The 17,537-nt window shown below is 42.4% G+C and overlaps 1 protein-coding gene across 6 annotated transcripts in view; it reads left to right on the top strand.

Annotated features, from left to right (window-relative positions):
- Positions 1-1,532: 1,532 nt before the first annotated feature.
- Positions 1,533-17,537, top strand: part of LOC133479263 (collagen alpha-1(XVIII) chain-like) — a 30,561-nt gene continuing 14,556 nt past the window's right edge. For 4 of the 6 annotated variants that reach the window (XM_061776006.1, XM_061775988.1, XM_061775997.1 and 1 more), the window contains exons 1-2: positions 9,713-10,693; positions 15,562-16,103. In XM_061776006.1, the coding sequence (XP_061631990.1) occupies positions 9,859-10,693; positions 15,562-16,103 (1,377 nt within the window). In that variant the 5' untranslated portion in view covers positions 9,713-9,858. Of the gene's footprint in view, positions 1,811-9,712; positions 10,694-15,561; positions 16,104-17,537 lie in introns of those variants that run through there. The other 2 variants (XM_061776024.1, XM_061776015.1) reach the window with 2 other exon arrangements.

Genomic DNA, 17,537 nt, shown 5'->3' with positions numbered 1-17,537 from the left:
TTGCAAAAGTAGAAATTAAAAAATACTGTATCTTAAATTCAGTTTTAAGTGATTTTGAGGTTTTCAGGTGAAGTTGACCGGCTTATTTAGTTTGATCAAGTTTTATTTTGATATGGGTTTAAGACACTGGGAGATACTCCTGTCTTTGAGTCACATAGATGGTATTGTTATTAGTCGTTAGGGAAAAAAAATTGTCACAAAAACGGGGGGGGGATTACTCAGGGAAAAAAATTGTCATAAAACGTGGGGCGGGGGGGTTGGACAGAAAAACAGAAAAATAATTAGTCAGAAAAAGAGAAACAAAGCCCTCAAAAAAAATACTCAGAATTTTAATTTTTTTAAAAAATTTTTTAATCCAAGTGAATGCAAAACGCTATCGTCCATTTGTTACATATTCAGTAAATTTAGCTTGACTTGTTCGCTTTCAAGTAGCTGAACTGCAAAATGCTTTTTGAATATTTATGTATGTATGTACAGTATGTATGTATCTATTTCCAACTGGATATCCTTGGAAATTCTATGCCTCTCTGTGAAGCCTCCTCCTGCGGATAAATTGTTCGGTGTCAATTTGGTCTCATGAAATCAAAAGGTGAGGCGCGTGATGAAGAGGACTGTTGAAATACCAATTTTAATTGAACCGGGAAATGTATTGGTCCATTTCTAAAACACCTGTTGTGGATTTTGCTCTTCAGCTCATTGTTAGAGAACAGCAAGTTTTGCAAAAACTACTGAAACATTTAACAGTTGCGCGTTCCATTCAAAACTTCCATCCATCCATTTTCTGAGCCGCTTCTCCTCACTAGGGTCGCGGGCGTGCTGGAGCCTATCCCAGCTGTCATCGGGCAGGAGGCGGGGTACACCCTGAACTGGTTGCCAGCCAATCGCAGGGCACATACAAACAAACAACCATTCGCACTCACATTCACACTTACGGGCAATTTAGAGTCTCCAATTAATGCATGTTTTTGGGATGCGGGAGGAAACCGGAGTGCCCGGAGAAAACCCACGCAGGCACGGGGAGAACATGCAAACTCCACACAGGCGGGGCCGGGGATTGAACCCGGGTCCTCAGAACTGTGAGGCTGACGCTCTAACCAGTCGTCCACCGTGCCGCCCCATTCAAAACTTGAGAATGGTTAAATTGAGTTCACCTATAAATATAAATGTATGGCTCTTTTCTACCTCTAAGTTACTCAAAGCACTTTAACACTATCTCGTCATTCAACGACTGATGGAAGATGCAGCATCAGGAGCAAAACTCGAGATTCAGTATCTTGCTCAAGGTCACTTCGACATTGTCACAAGGGCTCAGGATCAAAGTCGAACCCACAACCATCGGGTTGGGAAACGGCCACTCTCCCATCTGAGGCATGCTGCGCTAATAAAGGCGTAGTAATTTTAAGTTCATCCTCAAAGCCCAAGATCCTGTGAGTAGTGTATACCTCTGTGGAAAATGGACATTGGACATTTACTTTGAAAAACTCTTCAAAGGAAGTAGTCAGACGACTCCGGCTTGACACAGCTGTGTCTTTAGGAACTCAACCTGCATCTGTAGTTGCCAGGTTAAGAGAAGCTGCACTGTCTGTGATTTATTTCTCCCCAGAAACTGCTCAACTGTCAGCCAGGGATGTTCAAGCGTCCTCCCCCAGGTTACTGATGGGAAATCCTCTTTGTTCTCTCTGGGGGAAGAAAAACCCTACAACTGAAGTGACTTCAAGGATGTACGGACGCAGCAGGTGGTTGACCCTACAGACCAGCTTGAGCATCATCCTGCTTTTGGGACTGCAGAGGATACACAGCCAGTACACAGGTAAATTCCAGCTGCATGCACTATATTTCCCTTCAGGAAAGCAACATGTAGAATACCATCTACCAATAGGTAGGTGTCCGTGTGTCGACTGTATCTGTACTGTATATGAATCTGTGTATGAGTTACCTTTTTGACTTAAACTAAAGTACTAAAATAAAGACTTGGAAATACTTTTCTATGATATTCAAGTCAATTTCAATTTGATTTGATACCTCATACGTGTTTGTCCATATGTGCGTGTAGATATTTCTATAAACATTTATGGATGTACAGGTTGCCGGTGGGCCAAAAGTAGGCTTACACTAGAAGGTAGTGCATTTTACAGAACAAAAAAATGTCATTACATAGTTATGTATTTGTCAATTTTACAATGTAGTTTTCTTTATTTTTAGCATAATTGAATCGGGTAAGTGCTCCTAACTTTTGGGATCTATCTATCTATCTCTCTCTCTCTCTCTCTCTTTCTCTCTCTCTAATCCATCTATCTAGTGTCGTGTGTATATATGTGTGTGTTGGATTTAGGAATAGCTCCAAACATCCTCTTTATCGTTTTCTTTGCACTTTTTTTGATTTTCTCAAAAGCAATCCAAACAGGAGCCTCATCTAATCCGGCAAGATCTGCAATGCCTTGGTACCTGTGTGTGCGCATGTGCACACACACGCACAAGTGTGTTCTTGTTCCAGATATTTTGTGCATCACCACTTAGGATTTCACTAAAGATCCGATACAGCTGGAAGGTGCGAAAGGGAATTGCAGGTCGGGATTTGTGGTTTGCTTAGATTTTCCCCTCTTGGGGGCTTGCTTGTTCCACCCACAAGAAAGACAAAAACACACACACACGCACACACACACACGCACACACACACACAGTCAACAACGACATGTGGGAGCTTGAAAGGCTCAGGAAAGTTGGGGCTCACAAGGCCGAGAAAGTAGGAAACTGCACTCACTCTTCCTGTTGCACCAAGAACAACTTTATTGAAAGTTTGCTTTGTGGCGCACTGGCATCCATCAATTTCCCACTAGGGTTGCATGACATGCTGGCACATTTTAAAATAGATGTAGAGGAGTAACAGGACTGTATTATAGCAGAAAAGACAAGAAACTGAGCTAAGAGACCAATTATCTCCATGCAAAATTGGGACTACTGGGTGCATCGAATGTTCACACTTTTTTTTAGAGCTAAGCAAAAGGAAACAAAGACACTTGCGACTGAAGTGTGTTGTCACAGACGTCTACTAGGGAAAAGGCAGCTGCGGGGTTTTCTGCCATTTGACCATGACAGTCAAAGAGCGGAAGGAAGCAGGGTGATGAGCTCACACTCGGGCTTGAAAGGGTGTTTTGTTCGCCATCTTCCATTTTGTCCTATCACATCTGCCGTCTCAAATGGCTGCTCACAAGGTGTTCTGTACGGCTGGCCATTTTTTTTTTTTTTTTTGTGTTTTCCAGCTGCAGTGCTGGGAATGATAATGGTTGCTTTTAATTGCTCGCCTCCTTAAGCTCTTACTTACTGCACTGTGTATACGTTATGCCTCCTGGCCAGTAGTCCAGAAACCAAGGTCCTCCACTCTGGCTGGTTCCGGGCAGTTTTCTGCTACAAGTACCGACTAAGCCACTTTTCCAGCTACACAAAAAGCCACAATCTCGACACTGACTTGGCTGAACTTTGACCCAATTTTTGTTCGACCCTTCCCAAAAGCCAGATAGCAGATATTCTCTTTAACAAAAAAGAAGAGGAAACAAACAGCAATACTTGGTGATACACCTCTTAAAATGACACTGGAAGTAGAGCAGAAGATGAAATGGAAAATAAGCTTGCCTGCCTAAAACAAGTTAGATTTTTTTGGATCTGATCTTTTGTACAAAATAATAATGTTCTTCAAAATAAATCATGTAGCAGTTTGAACAACCTGGATTGAAAGACGTAAAAGGTAGAGACAGAAATGTCAAAAATGTTAAAATTGTCCCCGGTCTCCCCTACGTACTTGCTATACAGTATATTGTCAAATCTTACAGGATGTCTGTTGGGGTGCATGGTGTCCAAACAATATATTAATATGCTTTCTAAATTGGGATTTCTGTGGCACACATTCATCTAGTTGCAAAGGTCCTCTTGTGTTAATAAGAAGGATTTAGTCTCATTTGATTCCTCAGGCGTCGACTCACTCACTATTGCTTATTATGAGCGCTCCATAACATGAATGGTCTTACATGAAACGTGCGCTGTTGATTTCTTCTGATGTGATGTACCCAGCGGCCTCAACTTCACGTCTTTGTTGTGAGGAATTCCAAGCATGTGACAAAAAGTGCAAGTCCCAGACAGCGATGACTGAGCGTGTGTTTTGCGGTTGAATGAGTATTACTGCCCTTTAAATGACAGACTCCAAAATATGCGCTCACCAGCAGAATTCTATTAAATATGCATTTTCCAAGATAGATACATGGAGGGCGTCAGGGGCACTCTGAGGGTGTCAATCATTATTATCTTTGTAAAGGCAGCTCTTGTATTGGAGCTTCGTTCCATTGTACACTTGTGACATGTCTGGCGTGTGTCTCACAGTATCCTGTTAGGAGCACAATATTTTCATGCAACAGTATTATATATTTATGGAAAGCTGTTTGAACATTTATTCCACATCCTTCATATCAGTCTTACGGTCCATGTACTCGTATAATCTTCGTCCTCATTAGTTAGACAGTTTAGCGCACTAGTAGAATGACGATCTTCGTACTAATGGTTTTTCCACTATTTGCGCCATTTTTGGCCTACAGTATGCAATTAAACCTTACTAGTAAAGTATTGTGCTGCACTAGTAACAATATTAAGTCCATCTTTTAGGCATGTGTCATGCACTCGTAGCTTGCTCGTCGAGGATGTCGAATAAATGCTCCGATGGCTTTCCATGAAGCCGTTTGAACATTTTTTTGACATCCTTAATGTCTAGTTTAAGGGCCAATGTACTAGAATGCTTTTTCTCCTCACTAGTAAGACAATTCATTGCAGTAGTAGAAAGATTAGCGCACACCACTAGAGCAACTGTGTCTTTCTACCAAACATTTTTCACTACTAGTGCCACTGTTTGGCCTTCTAGTACACATGTAAACCTTGCAAGTAAGCTAATGTGTTTCTCGGGCATGTCATACAGTAGTAGCCTTCTGGGCCTTTCTAGTAGCACCAAAAATACCCACTAGTAGTTATACTAGTACAGTCTTTGTGCTCTCTAGTAGGACAACTTTGGATAAATACTAATAAGACATGTTAGTAGTGAGGTAAACTGTGCACTAGATGGCATCTGCGCATGACTTGTACTATTAGTGAAGTGTGAGCTGTTAACTAGTAGAATTTTATAACTTTACTAGTAGTACTAGTTGTCAACTAGCAGCATGTAGTTTAATGGTGTGCCAAAGTTGTATGACTAGTGAGGACTACATAGAGCATACTAGCAGTGGCGGAGCTACACTTTTATCCTTGGGGTGGCCGAGACTAGTACGATACTAGTACATGGAGCTGGAAAGCCGTTTGAGCATTTATTCAGCACAGTAGTAGAATGACTAAGATGCACCAGTAGAACGACTGTGGTCTTACTCGTAATGTTTATTTTCACGACTATTTCTTTCCACGACAGAATGACATTCCTGCACAATAGTATCACAACTTTGGCATACTAGTTGGATGACTACATGTTAATAGTGTTGCTACAAGAAGGGCCCAGTCGGCTGCTAGTCCGTGACACATACCGATCGACTAGCCAGCCTACTAGTATGGTTTAGTGGCTTATGAGTAGCACAAAAGTAACATTATATATAGTTGTGAAAAAAACGTTACAAGTGTACTAGTAAATGCTCAAACGGCTTTCCATATGCATTGACTAGCAGCTGGTACTGTAGCTGCAAACAGAAAGGACGAGTTAGGTATTTAGACGTTGTAGTGCTGCCCCCTGTTGCCAATGAATGATACTGCTGTCAGAGCCATGGCCTGTTCATCTGCATAATTGCGAGACTGCGCTGCATGGACGCCAAATGAGTAACATATGCATTCTAATGTGTTCCTCTATCATCATAATGTTTGTTCCACAGCGAATTGAGAAGGGAGATGAAGACTGAATGTGTGTGTAATGCGAGAGGAACAGATATCTGTGCTAAATTACCAGCAGGAGAGTCTCTAAATCTAAAAATCTCCCTAACCTCAACTAATCACCATGGCAACAGCCTTCTCCAGACTTGGGGGATGCTTGTCTGAGGACTAATGATTGTGTTTGTAACACACACAACACACACATTAACACACACACACACACACACTAAGAACATAACTGGATGTAATGCAAAACATGTCAGAATATATTAATTTATCAGCCTGGACTTTACTTGTGATTGAGCAGTCGTTTAAGGAATGTCCATATTAGGAAGTGCAGCGACAGACTTTTCCATATTATAGCTGCTGCATGGATGCATTAGGGCAGTGATTTCCAACCTTACACATATTTATCATTGCAAAATCTCACGGCACACCAACAAACAAAGTAGATACACAGTAATTACTGTATGTACTTCCTGCCATCTAATAGAAGAACATTGATTTGTTCTGTATGTCACTATGCCTCACTGGCATAAATAAAGGAACAAAGATGCATTATTTATTGTAAATGAATAATTTTTTGAGCAATTAAGTAAAATGAGATAATTTTCCACGGTACACCTGAAGCTCGCTCATGGCACACTAATGTGCCACGGCACACTGGTTGGGAATCACTGCATTAGGGGAGTAGGACCACCTAGAGTCGGATAAATCTACCCCGAGTGGGCTTTTCTCTGTTAAATGTAAGGGTGTGCATGTTTGAACAGTTTCAGGAAATCGTGTGTACCAGCAGTATGTTATTCTCGAGTATGAACATAAAAGTTGCAGGTGGTCCTCCTCAGTCAGTTGCCCATTAAGTTTTTCAGAAAGCTGTCTCCTATTTGTAAAGAGGTTTTCAGGTATAGGAAGATTTTTAGAAAAGTTTCCAGAGAGCATTGTGTAAAGGTATAGAAAAGGTTTAATAAAGTACAATGGTGTCTTGAGATAAGAGTGACCCAATTTATGAGTGTTTCGAGATACGAGGCGTCGTTAATCCGATTTCTTTGCTTTGACTTGCAAGCAAAAATTTTACATATGAGCGCCGTATGGTGGCAGTGAACTAAATTCATTTCTCAACAAGCAGCAATATGACAGACAGTGAACAGTTCTTCCAAAAAGACGCTCCAAGCCGTTTAATGTCGCTTCCAGTTCAAATTTACTGTCAAGCTAAACAAAACATAGAGAATTACTTTTTTATTGCATTTGTAAAGCAGAATTGCATAACTTCTGTCACCCCTATAAGCTGGAATGCTGCTGATTAAAACAACAGAGTCCCCAACCTTTTTTCATTTTCCGCCATTTTATGTGAAGATATGTTTTTATTGACAGACCGGATGGGTGATGTTGCGGACGGAATTTCCCGATCTGAGGTAGGGGGCGGGGGGCTGCTGTGCTGACAGTTTCCTGATCGTAAAAAAAATTGGGGGTTGAGGGTGCTGACGGAGTTTCCCTGCAATATGTTAAGTTAGCGTTTTACTAACACTAGCGCTCTGCCCATAGATGAGTAGAATGCCTCATTTTTGGTAGGACGTCATTTTCAGTGCGCCAGCGAGAATGATGCCTGTCGACACGAACTATAAAAGATCATATACTGAAAAATACAGCAAGATGTTAAAGTAGCTAATGGGGTTAATCGGCATTATGTCATCTCCTCTAGTATTGGCTTGGTTGAAATTTACTTAAAAAAAAAAAAAAAAAGTTACATACCGCAGCTTTTAAACAACCACATACAGTAGCTTTGCCTTAGGAAACGCTGCTTAGCTTAATGCTAACAAACAATGCAAAACACCATGTTGTGGTGTTATAACACTTTTAGCAATACAGTGGAGCAACACATGTACACAAACAATACAGTATAACAAATACTCACAGCCATATATACTTTATCCTCTGCGAAAAACAACAAATATTACTGCAGCTTACTGAGAATGAATATCTGTATGACTATAATAAACTGCCCCCTGCTGGCCAAGATGCGCACATCAGAAAGTTACAGTGAATGAACCATGTTGCACAACTGTTTAATTCTTTACGTTGTATTTAATTATGTTATTACTATATATATATTTTTTTTCTTTTTTTTCTTTTTACAAAGTAGATTTTATAGAGTGCTATTTTCCTATGAAAACACATTTCAAATGTTTTTGTTGTTTTTTTGGGGACTGGAACAGATTAATAGAATTTCGATTTATTTCAGTAGGGAAAGATGACTCCAGATATGAGTGTTTTGACTTAGGAGCGTGGCGATGGAACAAATTAAACTCTTATTTATGTTCCCTGTGGAATGAAAACGTGCAGCTGCAGGATGTGAAACTCTGCCGGAATTCACTGTATGTGGCAGTACTGTATATACATGTGAGATCACTGAAATGAGCAGACCAGGTGGCTTCATAACTCTGTGCAGGTCACAGAGCTGCAGACACTCATGTTGTAATTCATCGAACGTGGTTAAATGCTGCCGTGAGGGGTGTTCTAATTCCTCAAATGTGGTTTATAAGGCACAGATTAGCACAATGTCTCCGAATGTGATGTGGCGTGGGAGATGTGAAGGCTGGAATGTGTAACAGCTGGATGTCCTAATTTGGCAGATGAGGCGGCTTGATGGGGGCACTGGGGCTCTGTGTGGGTGGGGTCAGGGGGGTTCCCTCCGTGCATCCTTTCCTTATCGGTCCTCTGTGAGAACCTGCAAATGGAAACCATTCTGGGGATTTTCTGCAATGAGGTAACACGGTCGCTAGGGAGTGGATTATGAGAACATCCCATTGGACTTCCACCCCCTGTTCCCACCCCGCACCCCCACCCGCCCAGTCCAAAGCACGCACACACACGGACACACACACACCCTCCCTCACTTCCCCTTCCCCTTGCAGCCTCACTTTCTCAGCTTTCATCCAGTCATCACATCTCATGTCCTCACATTCACATATGTTATTCGACACCCGCAAATTGAATTTTTATGATTATTCTCCACACTTTTTTTGACATTCTACATTTCTCAACTGGTTCAAACCATTTAAACTTTTGCAAAGTACTGTAAATGTATATATTCACGAAATTCAGGACATACACTCCCCATTCCAAAAAGTCCCAGTTTTCCCAGAATTCCACATTTCCAAACCCCCCAAATTCCATTCAAGTGAATGAGACATTCAATAAAATAGTTCAGCACTTTCCAATTCCGAATTCAAACTATTCAGCTCATTCAGAATATCTTGGGAATTTCACACATTCCAAGAAGTCCCCTATTCCCAAAGTTCTTCTTTACATGATAAAATCCACAGGTTTTCACAATGTAATTCTTAAATTCAAAGGATAATGTAACATACAGTATTTACCTCGTACTTCCACATTTCTGGAGCGATTCAAACAATTCCAACTTCAAACTGTTGTGCTCATTCAGGAATTCTTGGCAAACTGTCCCGTTCCTAAACCTTTTCACAGTGACTGATTCAGGCCATTCCAACTTCAAGTCTCACATTCTACATTGCAACAATTAATTCCACAGTGTTTCATTACCGCATCAGCTCTTCAGCATTCACACACAATTTCTAGAGAAACTGCATTCTCAAGATAAAGGAATGATGTGCCTACATCCATAGACGTGTATTACGAACATGTTAAATTGCCAGTGCAGCCACTCATCACTCCATGAAGAAGAAGAAGAAGAAGAAGAAAATGAGAGAAAGATGAAGAGGAGGAGTTTTAGGGCATCGGGGCAAATCTGAGTGACCACAGTCGAAGTCAACCTCCGCATGTGCGTCCCCCTCTGTCTGTGTTTCCTGCTTTTTCGTGAGGGGGGTGTGCCTTTACAGAGGGAAGATCTGCAAGCGGGAGCACTTTTTACATCTTTGTTCTGGACCATCTTGACTTAAACTGTGCAAGCACCAGCACAGCCCACTCGGACCTTTGACTGCTGAGGCGGCGAGCGCGATGTTGAGGATCCTGCTCCTGGTTCTGTGTGTTGGAAGCTTGGAGGCCTGGTTCTGGAACGTTGCCCCCGAGCCCACCACGCAGCCCACAACAAGTGCTGCCACAACACCCAATGGCACAAAGAAGGTGGAAGACGAGGATGAGGATTTGTCAGGCGCGGGAGAAGAAATCGTCAACGTGGCCACTGGAATCCGTAACTTGGTCAAGGCGTGGGATGTGACCACGAGCCCTGGGCCTACTCAAGGTTCCCTGAAGGTGGAGAGCGCTGACCCAAACATTACGGGTAATACTGACGGGCTCAGAGTGGGGACTGGGGACGAAGGGTCTGGAGTTTGGGAAGGTGATGCTTCTGGATCAGGATCGGGGTCCAGGCAAAATCTTGGATCTGGTGTAGAGTCAGTGAGCATCCATCCAAGTAACTTAAGCTTTGCAAACAACGGGACTCTAGGTGCTGGTTCTGATCCATTTTGTCTGCCCGTGCCCTCTGTTTGGCACATGTGCTCCAGAAAACACCCACAGTTCTTCACATTACCTAATTTTTTCAACCACACGTCTGTGGAGCAGGTGGGGGCGGCTCTACGGGAGTGGGTGCGGCTGACCCCGACGGGCTGTCACCAACGCATAGAGTGGTTCCTGTGCCTCTTGCTGGTCCCCAGGTGCCCCTCGCCCACCACCGCACTCTTGCGCCTGCCCTGCCGCAGCTTTTGCCACCAAGTGCAGGACAGCTGCTGGGTGTCGCTGGACAGTGCACAGCTTCCGGTGGAGTGTGGCCTCCTGCCTGTGGGGGCGGAGGAGCCTGGGCGTCCTCCGTGTGTGTCTGTTAGTTACTCGAAAGGTAACCTTAATTCACAACCTGTGTGTTGCTTCGTCACTCTCCTTGAGTGCAGATTGCTGCTTTTTGGGCCTAAATTGTGACTTTGCATGTTTCTAGCTGCTCTGCTGACGCAACAGCTGAACTTTTTCACACACAGGTCACCATGCTTCTCGAGTTGGCTATTCCTGGTGACGATGTCTGCTTTTGATGCTCCCGGCTTTCATTTACATCGTAGCTCCAGAGAATAAACACAAAAGGTTTGGATATTTGGATTTTGGGTGAAATTTCAGGATGAACCTAAAATGCACATATTCAATTTAGTTTTGTGTTTCAGTACTTTTTGCACAACTTTCTGTTCTCAAACAAGGAGATTTTTTCCTTCTTGTATTTAATTTGTAAGGATGTCCACTCCTATCCCTTACAGTGACTCCTCCAGTCTCTCTGCATCTCTGTTGCAACCTGCTAATGACACTCTGTGAAACTCTAAGTTTAGTGGCCACTTCCTGTTGGAAACCTCATACTTTTGGTCAATTGATAGGCGTCGTCGTTTAAATATCAATTCTAATTGAACCATCTTATGTATTGGTCCATTTATGGACCAAACACCCGTTGCCATTTAGCTCCTTGTTAGAGAACAACAAGTTGTGCAAAAAAGTATTGAACAGTTGGCATTCAAAAGTTCAGAGAAGGTCAAATTGAGTTCACCTGTAAAGGTTGTAGTGCATTTTAGGTTTGTCATTCAATTTCAGCCCAAACACTAATATCCCGGACCTTTTGTGAGTAGTGTATATTTGCTTTGCAGGCTGGCTCATAAACAGCTTCGTGTTGTTGCGTAAAAGCCTCACTGCTGCTTGCATGTTCGCCACACCAGCCCAATTTAATAGTTTGGATTTATGAAAATGTACTAGTTTTAACCCAATGACTTGAACCAAGTTGTACATTTGTAGAAAACAGTTCATGTGCATTTCTTAAAGAACTACACAACAACAATTGCAGGACGTTTTGCATCATCCAGTTGTTTTAACTGTATGTGAATGTGAAATGATTTGCAGCAAAAATGAAGGTTTTGACTTTGGGCCCTCATCATCACCGATCTAGCGAGTTATCCGCAACATTGTGTTTGATCATTTTTGATCATTGTGTGTGGAGCAGGGTTCAGTTCTAGTCTGTCACAAAAAGGGGAACAATTGGGCCATCTGTGACTGGCGGGGTGGCAGCGGGTGGCATTTATGATGACATTTGTGGGTGGGAATATGTGTCCTATGTGTGGGAGGGAGGGTGACAGCGTCATGGCTCGTTAACAAGGGATCTTTGTGATTGGGATGAGACTGGGCCTCCTAGAGGTACAAAGATCACAGCCAGTTGACTTGCCCACTACTGCCGAAGCAGTAACTCGTCTTGTAATTAAAGAAGAAGAGCAGTCAGTGAGAGTGTGAAAGAGACTTTTATGCCGCTGGGAAATCACCCTTGTTACACAGTGCGCATAATGCCCTAATATGCATAAGGTCACTTTTAAATTACTTTCCGGGCCTTTTTTGTAATCTCTAAACTTGGAGGCTATTTTGATGTTTTGCAGGCATTGAACAGCCATGTTAAATCTTCTGCGTTTGCTTTGTTTCCAAGTGTTGAAGAGTGAGGCGTAAGAATCAACTCATGCAAATAGTCTCAGGCAAATGTGTTTGTGCTTGGAGTTGTACAAAAGTGAAGCTTTGTTCAAATCTTGCACATCTGAGCTCACTGATCATCCATCAGTCGAGTTGAATTAGCTCTCAAGTTGTTCAAACATGGATTAACAGCTGATGGGTGTCACAGCTGCCTTACTTTGGTAAACAATCCTCCAAGACCTGCCAGATCCCGTTGGTTTGTTCTCTGGAGGCGTGTTAATGTTGGTCAGCATGTGTAACAAAACGCTAGCTGTTCATATACAGTATTTCTTATATTCCTTTACTTGGGTCATCTGCTGCTTCTCAAGGTTTAGGATCACACTGATAAGATAATTGTGTTTTTGGGAATATAATAAAACATTTCATGGAGTTAATTTCCTTTGCCCTGCTGAAGCACATTAGTTCCACAGTCAGCCATGTTGGATCCTGAGCGCTTCAGGTCCCCTGCGGTCTGCTTTCCCATGCACATCTGACAAGCATTTCCTTCCTCCGCCTCCATCTGCCCATCCATCCATCTCCCTGCGCTGCTGCCAGTTGTTCCACAGGCACTGAGTTACTGAAACATGGCCCTCATGTAATCTGCAGGAACATGAGGTCACTTGGGAAATATATGTACACTCTGTTTTTGTTTCGGAGCAAGAAGCCAGCAGGGAACATCTGGGTGTATGTTACGATGGTTTCCCATTTGTGCATGTCATACCAGGTTTCATATGAGGAGCTTTTTTCAGTCTTAATGGTTACTAGCAGTAACACCAGAGGAGAAGTTCAGAAAGTTGTGTTTAACAAAAACCCCCAAAAAACCTCTGGTCAAAGAAGAAGTCGTGATTCAAGTGCAACTCCCTAGCTTAAAGGTGAATCTTGCAATTTTCCCCAAAAGTCACTTTTGGTCATATTTTTTAAAACACTCATTATGACTTGACAGTAGTGCATGATATAGATATGATCTGTGAAAAAAAATCTGTCTTCCTCTATACGTAATTTGATATACAAGACACCACTGTGCCCGAGGAAAAACAACCAGTCAGAGACAGAAGGCGTGACTTACGAGGTTTCTTGTATAACAAATTAGAAGCCAGAGACCGCTGATTTTTTTCACAGATCATATTTATCATGCAGTACTGTCATAATGACTGTTTTAACAAATACAGTATGACAAGAATCTTTTTTTAAATTGAAAACTGTGCTACTTTAAGTAAAAGTGGAAAAGGTACAAACTATGAAATGTACTCAAGTACGATTATGTACAATACCCGTTTTGATAACTTGGCACGACAGGAAAAAAAACAAAAACCTCTGCACACAAAATGGTTTCCCACTTTTGTTGACATGAAAAGTGCTCGTACTCAAAAGAATAAAAAAACACGAGACACAGGTTTGCTGCAAGCTAAATTCTGATCAGGACTGAACTGACAACATGTCCTGCAGGAGCAAAACAAAAATATAAAATCATAAAATATTAAATCAGGCTGTAGTGCCATCGACTTTTATGCTATCTAGTTCACGTTCCTCCATGTCGCTACTGTCGAAAAAAAGCAACAAGCCTATTTCGACAAAGTAAGGAGTAGAGTGTACAGTATCTTGTCTGTTATTAAATGTCAAAAGTAAAAGTAAATACTCAAGTAAAGTACAGATACCTGAGAAATCTACTTAACATCCCATCAGTAAGTAACGCAAGTTGCTCTTTATATAAAGGCCAGGGGCCAAGATGGCAAACCCAGACAAAGACATAAGAAAAGTGTGTAATGGTTGTGAAGTGCTTAAGGTGGTCTTGTGTTGCACAATATTGCACAGACATGCAGGTCCCTGACCCTCGGAGCCTCTGAGGCAACAAGCAGTGGCCTGGACCACTTCCAGATGTGCATGGACATTAAACGTTCAGCACGCTCAAATGCAAGCTGTTGAAGAGGTAGTAAACCGTTCGTTCATTCAGATCATTTCAGACGGCAGCTGCAGGAGCAGTGCCGCCACCGCAGGAACCCAAAGCAGGACAGCAGGTGCTGCCAATTGGGAGCGGACCACCCTGCATGCCTTGCTCCAGATCCAATTGGACAATATCCCACACAGTCCCCATTCACAGAGATGTGAATGAGTGTGTGAAAACAAGCATCGACGCTTGTTTGAGCTCCGTTCCGCCACGCAGCAGTTGGTGTTCAATATTTGCTTCACTCTTCACTAATTAAAATGTCATGTCACGTTTGCCCTCAGTTTGTTTTCTTATGTGAGTTATGGTTTCCCCCTCTGACTTAACACATGAAGCTCTTACATCACTTGGAAACAGCTGACCTCTGGGACCCCCTTATTGCACATTATTCATTTTTCAGTTATTTTCTCTCATGAATCTGCCACAAAGGATATTCCCCCTCCCCAATGCAAGTGTCTGCTGGGAGGACCCTTGTGATGCCGACTTGTGAGAATTTGACTTTTTAAGTCTCAAGAAAGCTTTGGGAACTGTAGTATCAGCACTTTTCCAGTAATTTGGGCCAGCACATGTTTGTGCAATCAAAAAAATAAATGACCAATGATGCAGTCAGGATTGAAACTGAAGGAAGAACAAACTTTATTTAATGCAGTTGTATGTTGGTGGTATCATAAGTTTGATGTTTACGTCCAAATTGAGGGGAATTTTCATGTTCTCCCCGTGCTTGTTTGTGTTTTCTTCGGGTACTCTGACTTCCTCTCATATTCCAAAAAACATAAATGTTAGGTTCATTGAAGACTGTAAATTGTCCTTAGGTGGAAATGTGAATAGTTGCTTGTTTCAATGTGATTGGCTGGCAACCGGTTCAGGGTGTAACCCTGCCTCCCGCCTAAAGTCAACTGGGATAGGCTCCAGCTCACCCGTGAACCCTAATGAGGATGAGCGTCATAGAAAATGGATGGATGGATGGATGGATGGATGGACTTACATGGGATTGTTTTAATATTGAATCCACCTTTGCACATACTGTATTAACCATGCAAAATAGTTTATTTTTTGGTTCAATTTATGTTCAGAAGGACTGGGCGGGAAAAGGCTTGTACTATATGTTCAAAGTTTAAATGTTAGCCCTGATTTTCTGCCAAATGAAAAAAAAAAATCCATTTATCAAGATACATAAAGTAGTCACACTATTTGTTTTAGTGGGCCACATCTAATGATGTGCCGTGCCGGACTCTTGACTCTTTTGTTGTGGGTACGAAATCTCTGCAATGTTCTAACTTTGTCTGTTTTCTGCTTCCCTGTAGAGCAGAGCAGTTTGTCTCTACTCCAGCTAATTGGAGATCCGCCACCTGATGAGATAGGTCGGGTCATCGGGCCGAGCGGGACCCCGGCCTACATCTTCACTTCTGCCGCTGTGTCGGGCCAACCGGCTCTGGCCCACGTACCCAACCCATTCTACCGCCACTTTTCCCTCCTCTTTCACATCAAGCCGTCCACTTCGGCCGCCTCCGTCCTCTTCGCCGTCACCGATGGGCCCCAGAGGCTTATGTATGTGGCGGTCAAGCTCAGCGCCGTGCAGTGGGGCCGGCAGAGGGTGCGGTTTTTCTACACCGAGCCAGATTCTGAGGCGTCGTACGAGGCCGCCAGCTTCGATGTGACGAGCCTGGTGGGCAAATGGACTCGATTCTCGCTGTCTGTCTTTGAGGAGCAAGTGACCTTCTACCAGGACTGTGATTCAGTGCCACGGGTGGTAAAGTTTGAGCGGTCCCCGGACCCCATGGAGCTTGACACAGGGGCCGGGATCTTTGTCGCTCAGGCTGGGGGGGCCGACCTGGACAAGTTTCAGGTTAGCGGTCCAAATTTCACATGTTCATTGAATGTGTAATGGACACTGTTGCCACAGTTATCTTGAAAAAGTAACTTAGTTACTTTACTGATTACTTGATTTCAAAAGTAACTGTTAGAAAAAAGTAACTTTTTAGTTACTTTCAGCAGCTGCCAAGTGGCAGGAATATCACTTATCCACAGTACAAAAAAAGCACTAGCTTAACTGTACCCATTACTTGGTAATGTACACCACACAAGTTACAGAATGATGTCATCAACATGAGCCAATAACTGAAATATTAGTGGAGTTGAAGCCACATTAAATAAGCAACTTAGTGCAGACTTGACATGCAAAATACAGTAAGTACATAAACTTGGAAACAAGCACACCATTCTCAGTACACTTCTCTAAAGACTCTTGACAGATGGATGGATGGATGGATGCCGATTGTGGTCCATAAAGGCAACAACTGTGTGCCTGCGTTTGTGCGTGCGTGTAAATTGGGCCTAGAGACACACACAATTGCTCCCACCATCATAATTTTGATGCGAAGAGCGAGAAAAGGTGACAAGATTATGCAGCTATTTAACACGCAAAGATGTTGGTGATTGCAGGGGGAGAAGCGCTTAATTACGTGAATGTCAGCCGTGCAGCGCATTAAACCAGCTCACAGTACAGACTACGTTGAAGTTGAAAGTTCTCACTTTTTATTGTAAATATTTAAGCTAAGTATTGTAAGCCAGTGAGTCAGTCCTTATTGTATGACGATTTATGACCGCACACTTCGGTATGAATAATTAACCCACAATGCATTGCACGCTTAACACACCGGTAAAGCTGTATTCTTAATGTGTAAATAAAAAGGTAACAACAATCAAATACAGTTTTTACTAAGGTTATTAACAAAAATAGTGTGGCGACAGTGAAATTGTGCATTTCTTTGCACTTTTATGGTACTGTACCATCACTGTGCATTGTAGAATCAACAATCACCTCCCAATTGCTTCATTGGGTTTAATGAATAACGACCGGTCTGCGTGTTCGGTAAAATGATTATGAACCGCGCCTAAAGTCAACCTGCTCTTTGTATGAGTCACCGTCAATAAATCTCAACTTGGGGAGAGGTGTAGATGACTCAAAAGTAAGTATTGTTGTTATGAAGAAGTAACTGTAGTCTGACTACTTTCTTAGGAAAAGTAACGCATTACTTTGCTCGTTACTCAAAATGGCAGCATTTTGGAGTAACGCGTGACTGGCATCACTGGTAATGGACCTGCAGAAGTCCGAATGATGTTTGACCTCTAGGGTGGCTCAAATATTTCTTAACGTTCTTAAATATTACTTTGGGCAAATAAAAAAAAATACTCTAATTTGTTACATCTGAATTTATGAGCTTGTCAAAAATTAAATTTATGATTTTGTTCAATTCTTAAATTTTGATTCGATCGCAAT

Source organism: Phyllopteryx taeniolatus, chromosome 1 (assembly GCF_024500385.1).
Source record: "Phyllopteryx taeniolatus isolate TA_2022b chromosome 1, UOR_Ptae_1.2, whole genome shotgun sequence".
NCBI lineage: Eukaryota > Metazoa > Chordata > Actinopteri > Syngnathiformes > Syngnathidae > Phyllopteryx > Phyllopteryx taeniolatus.
This window is presented reverse-complemented; position numbering and strand designations above follow the sequence as displayed.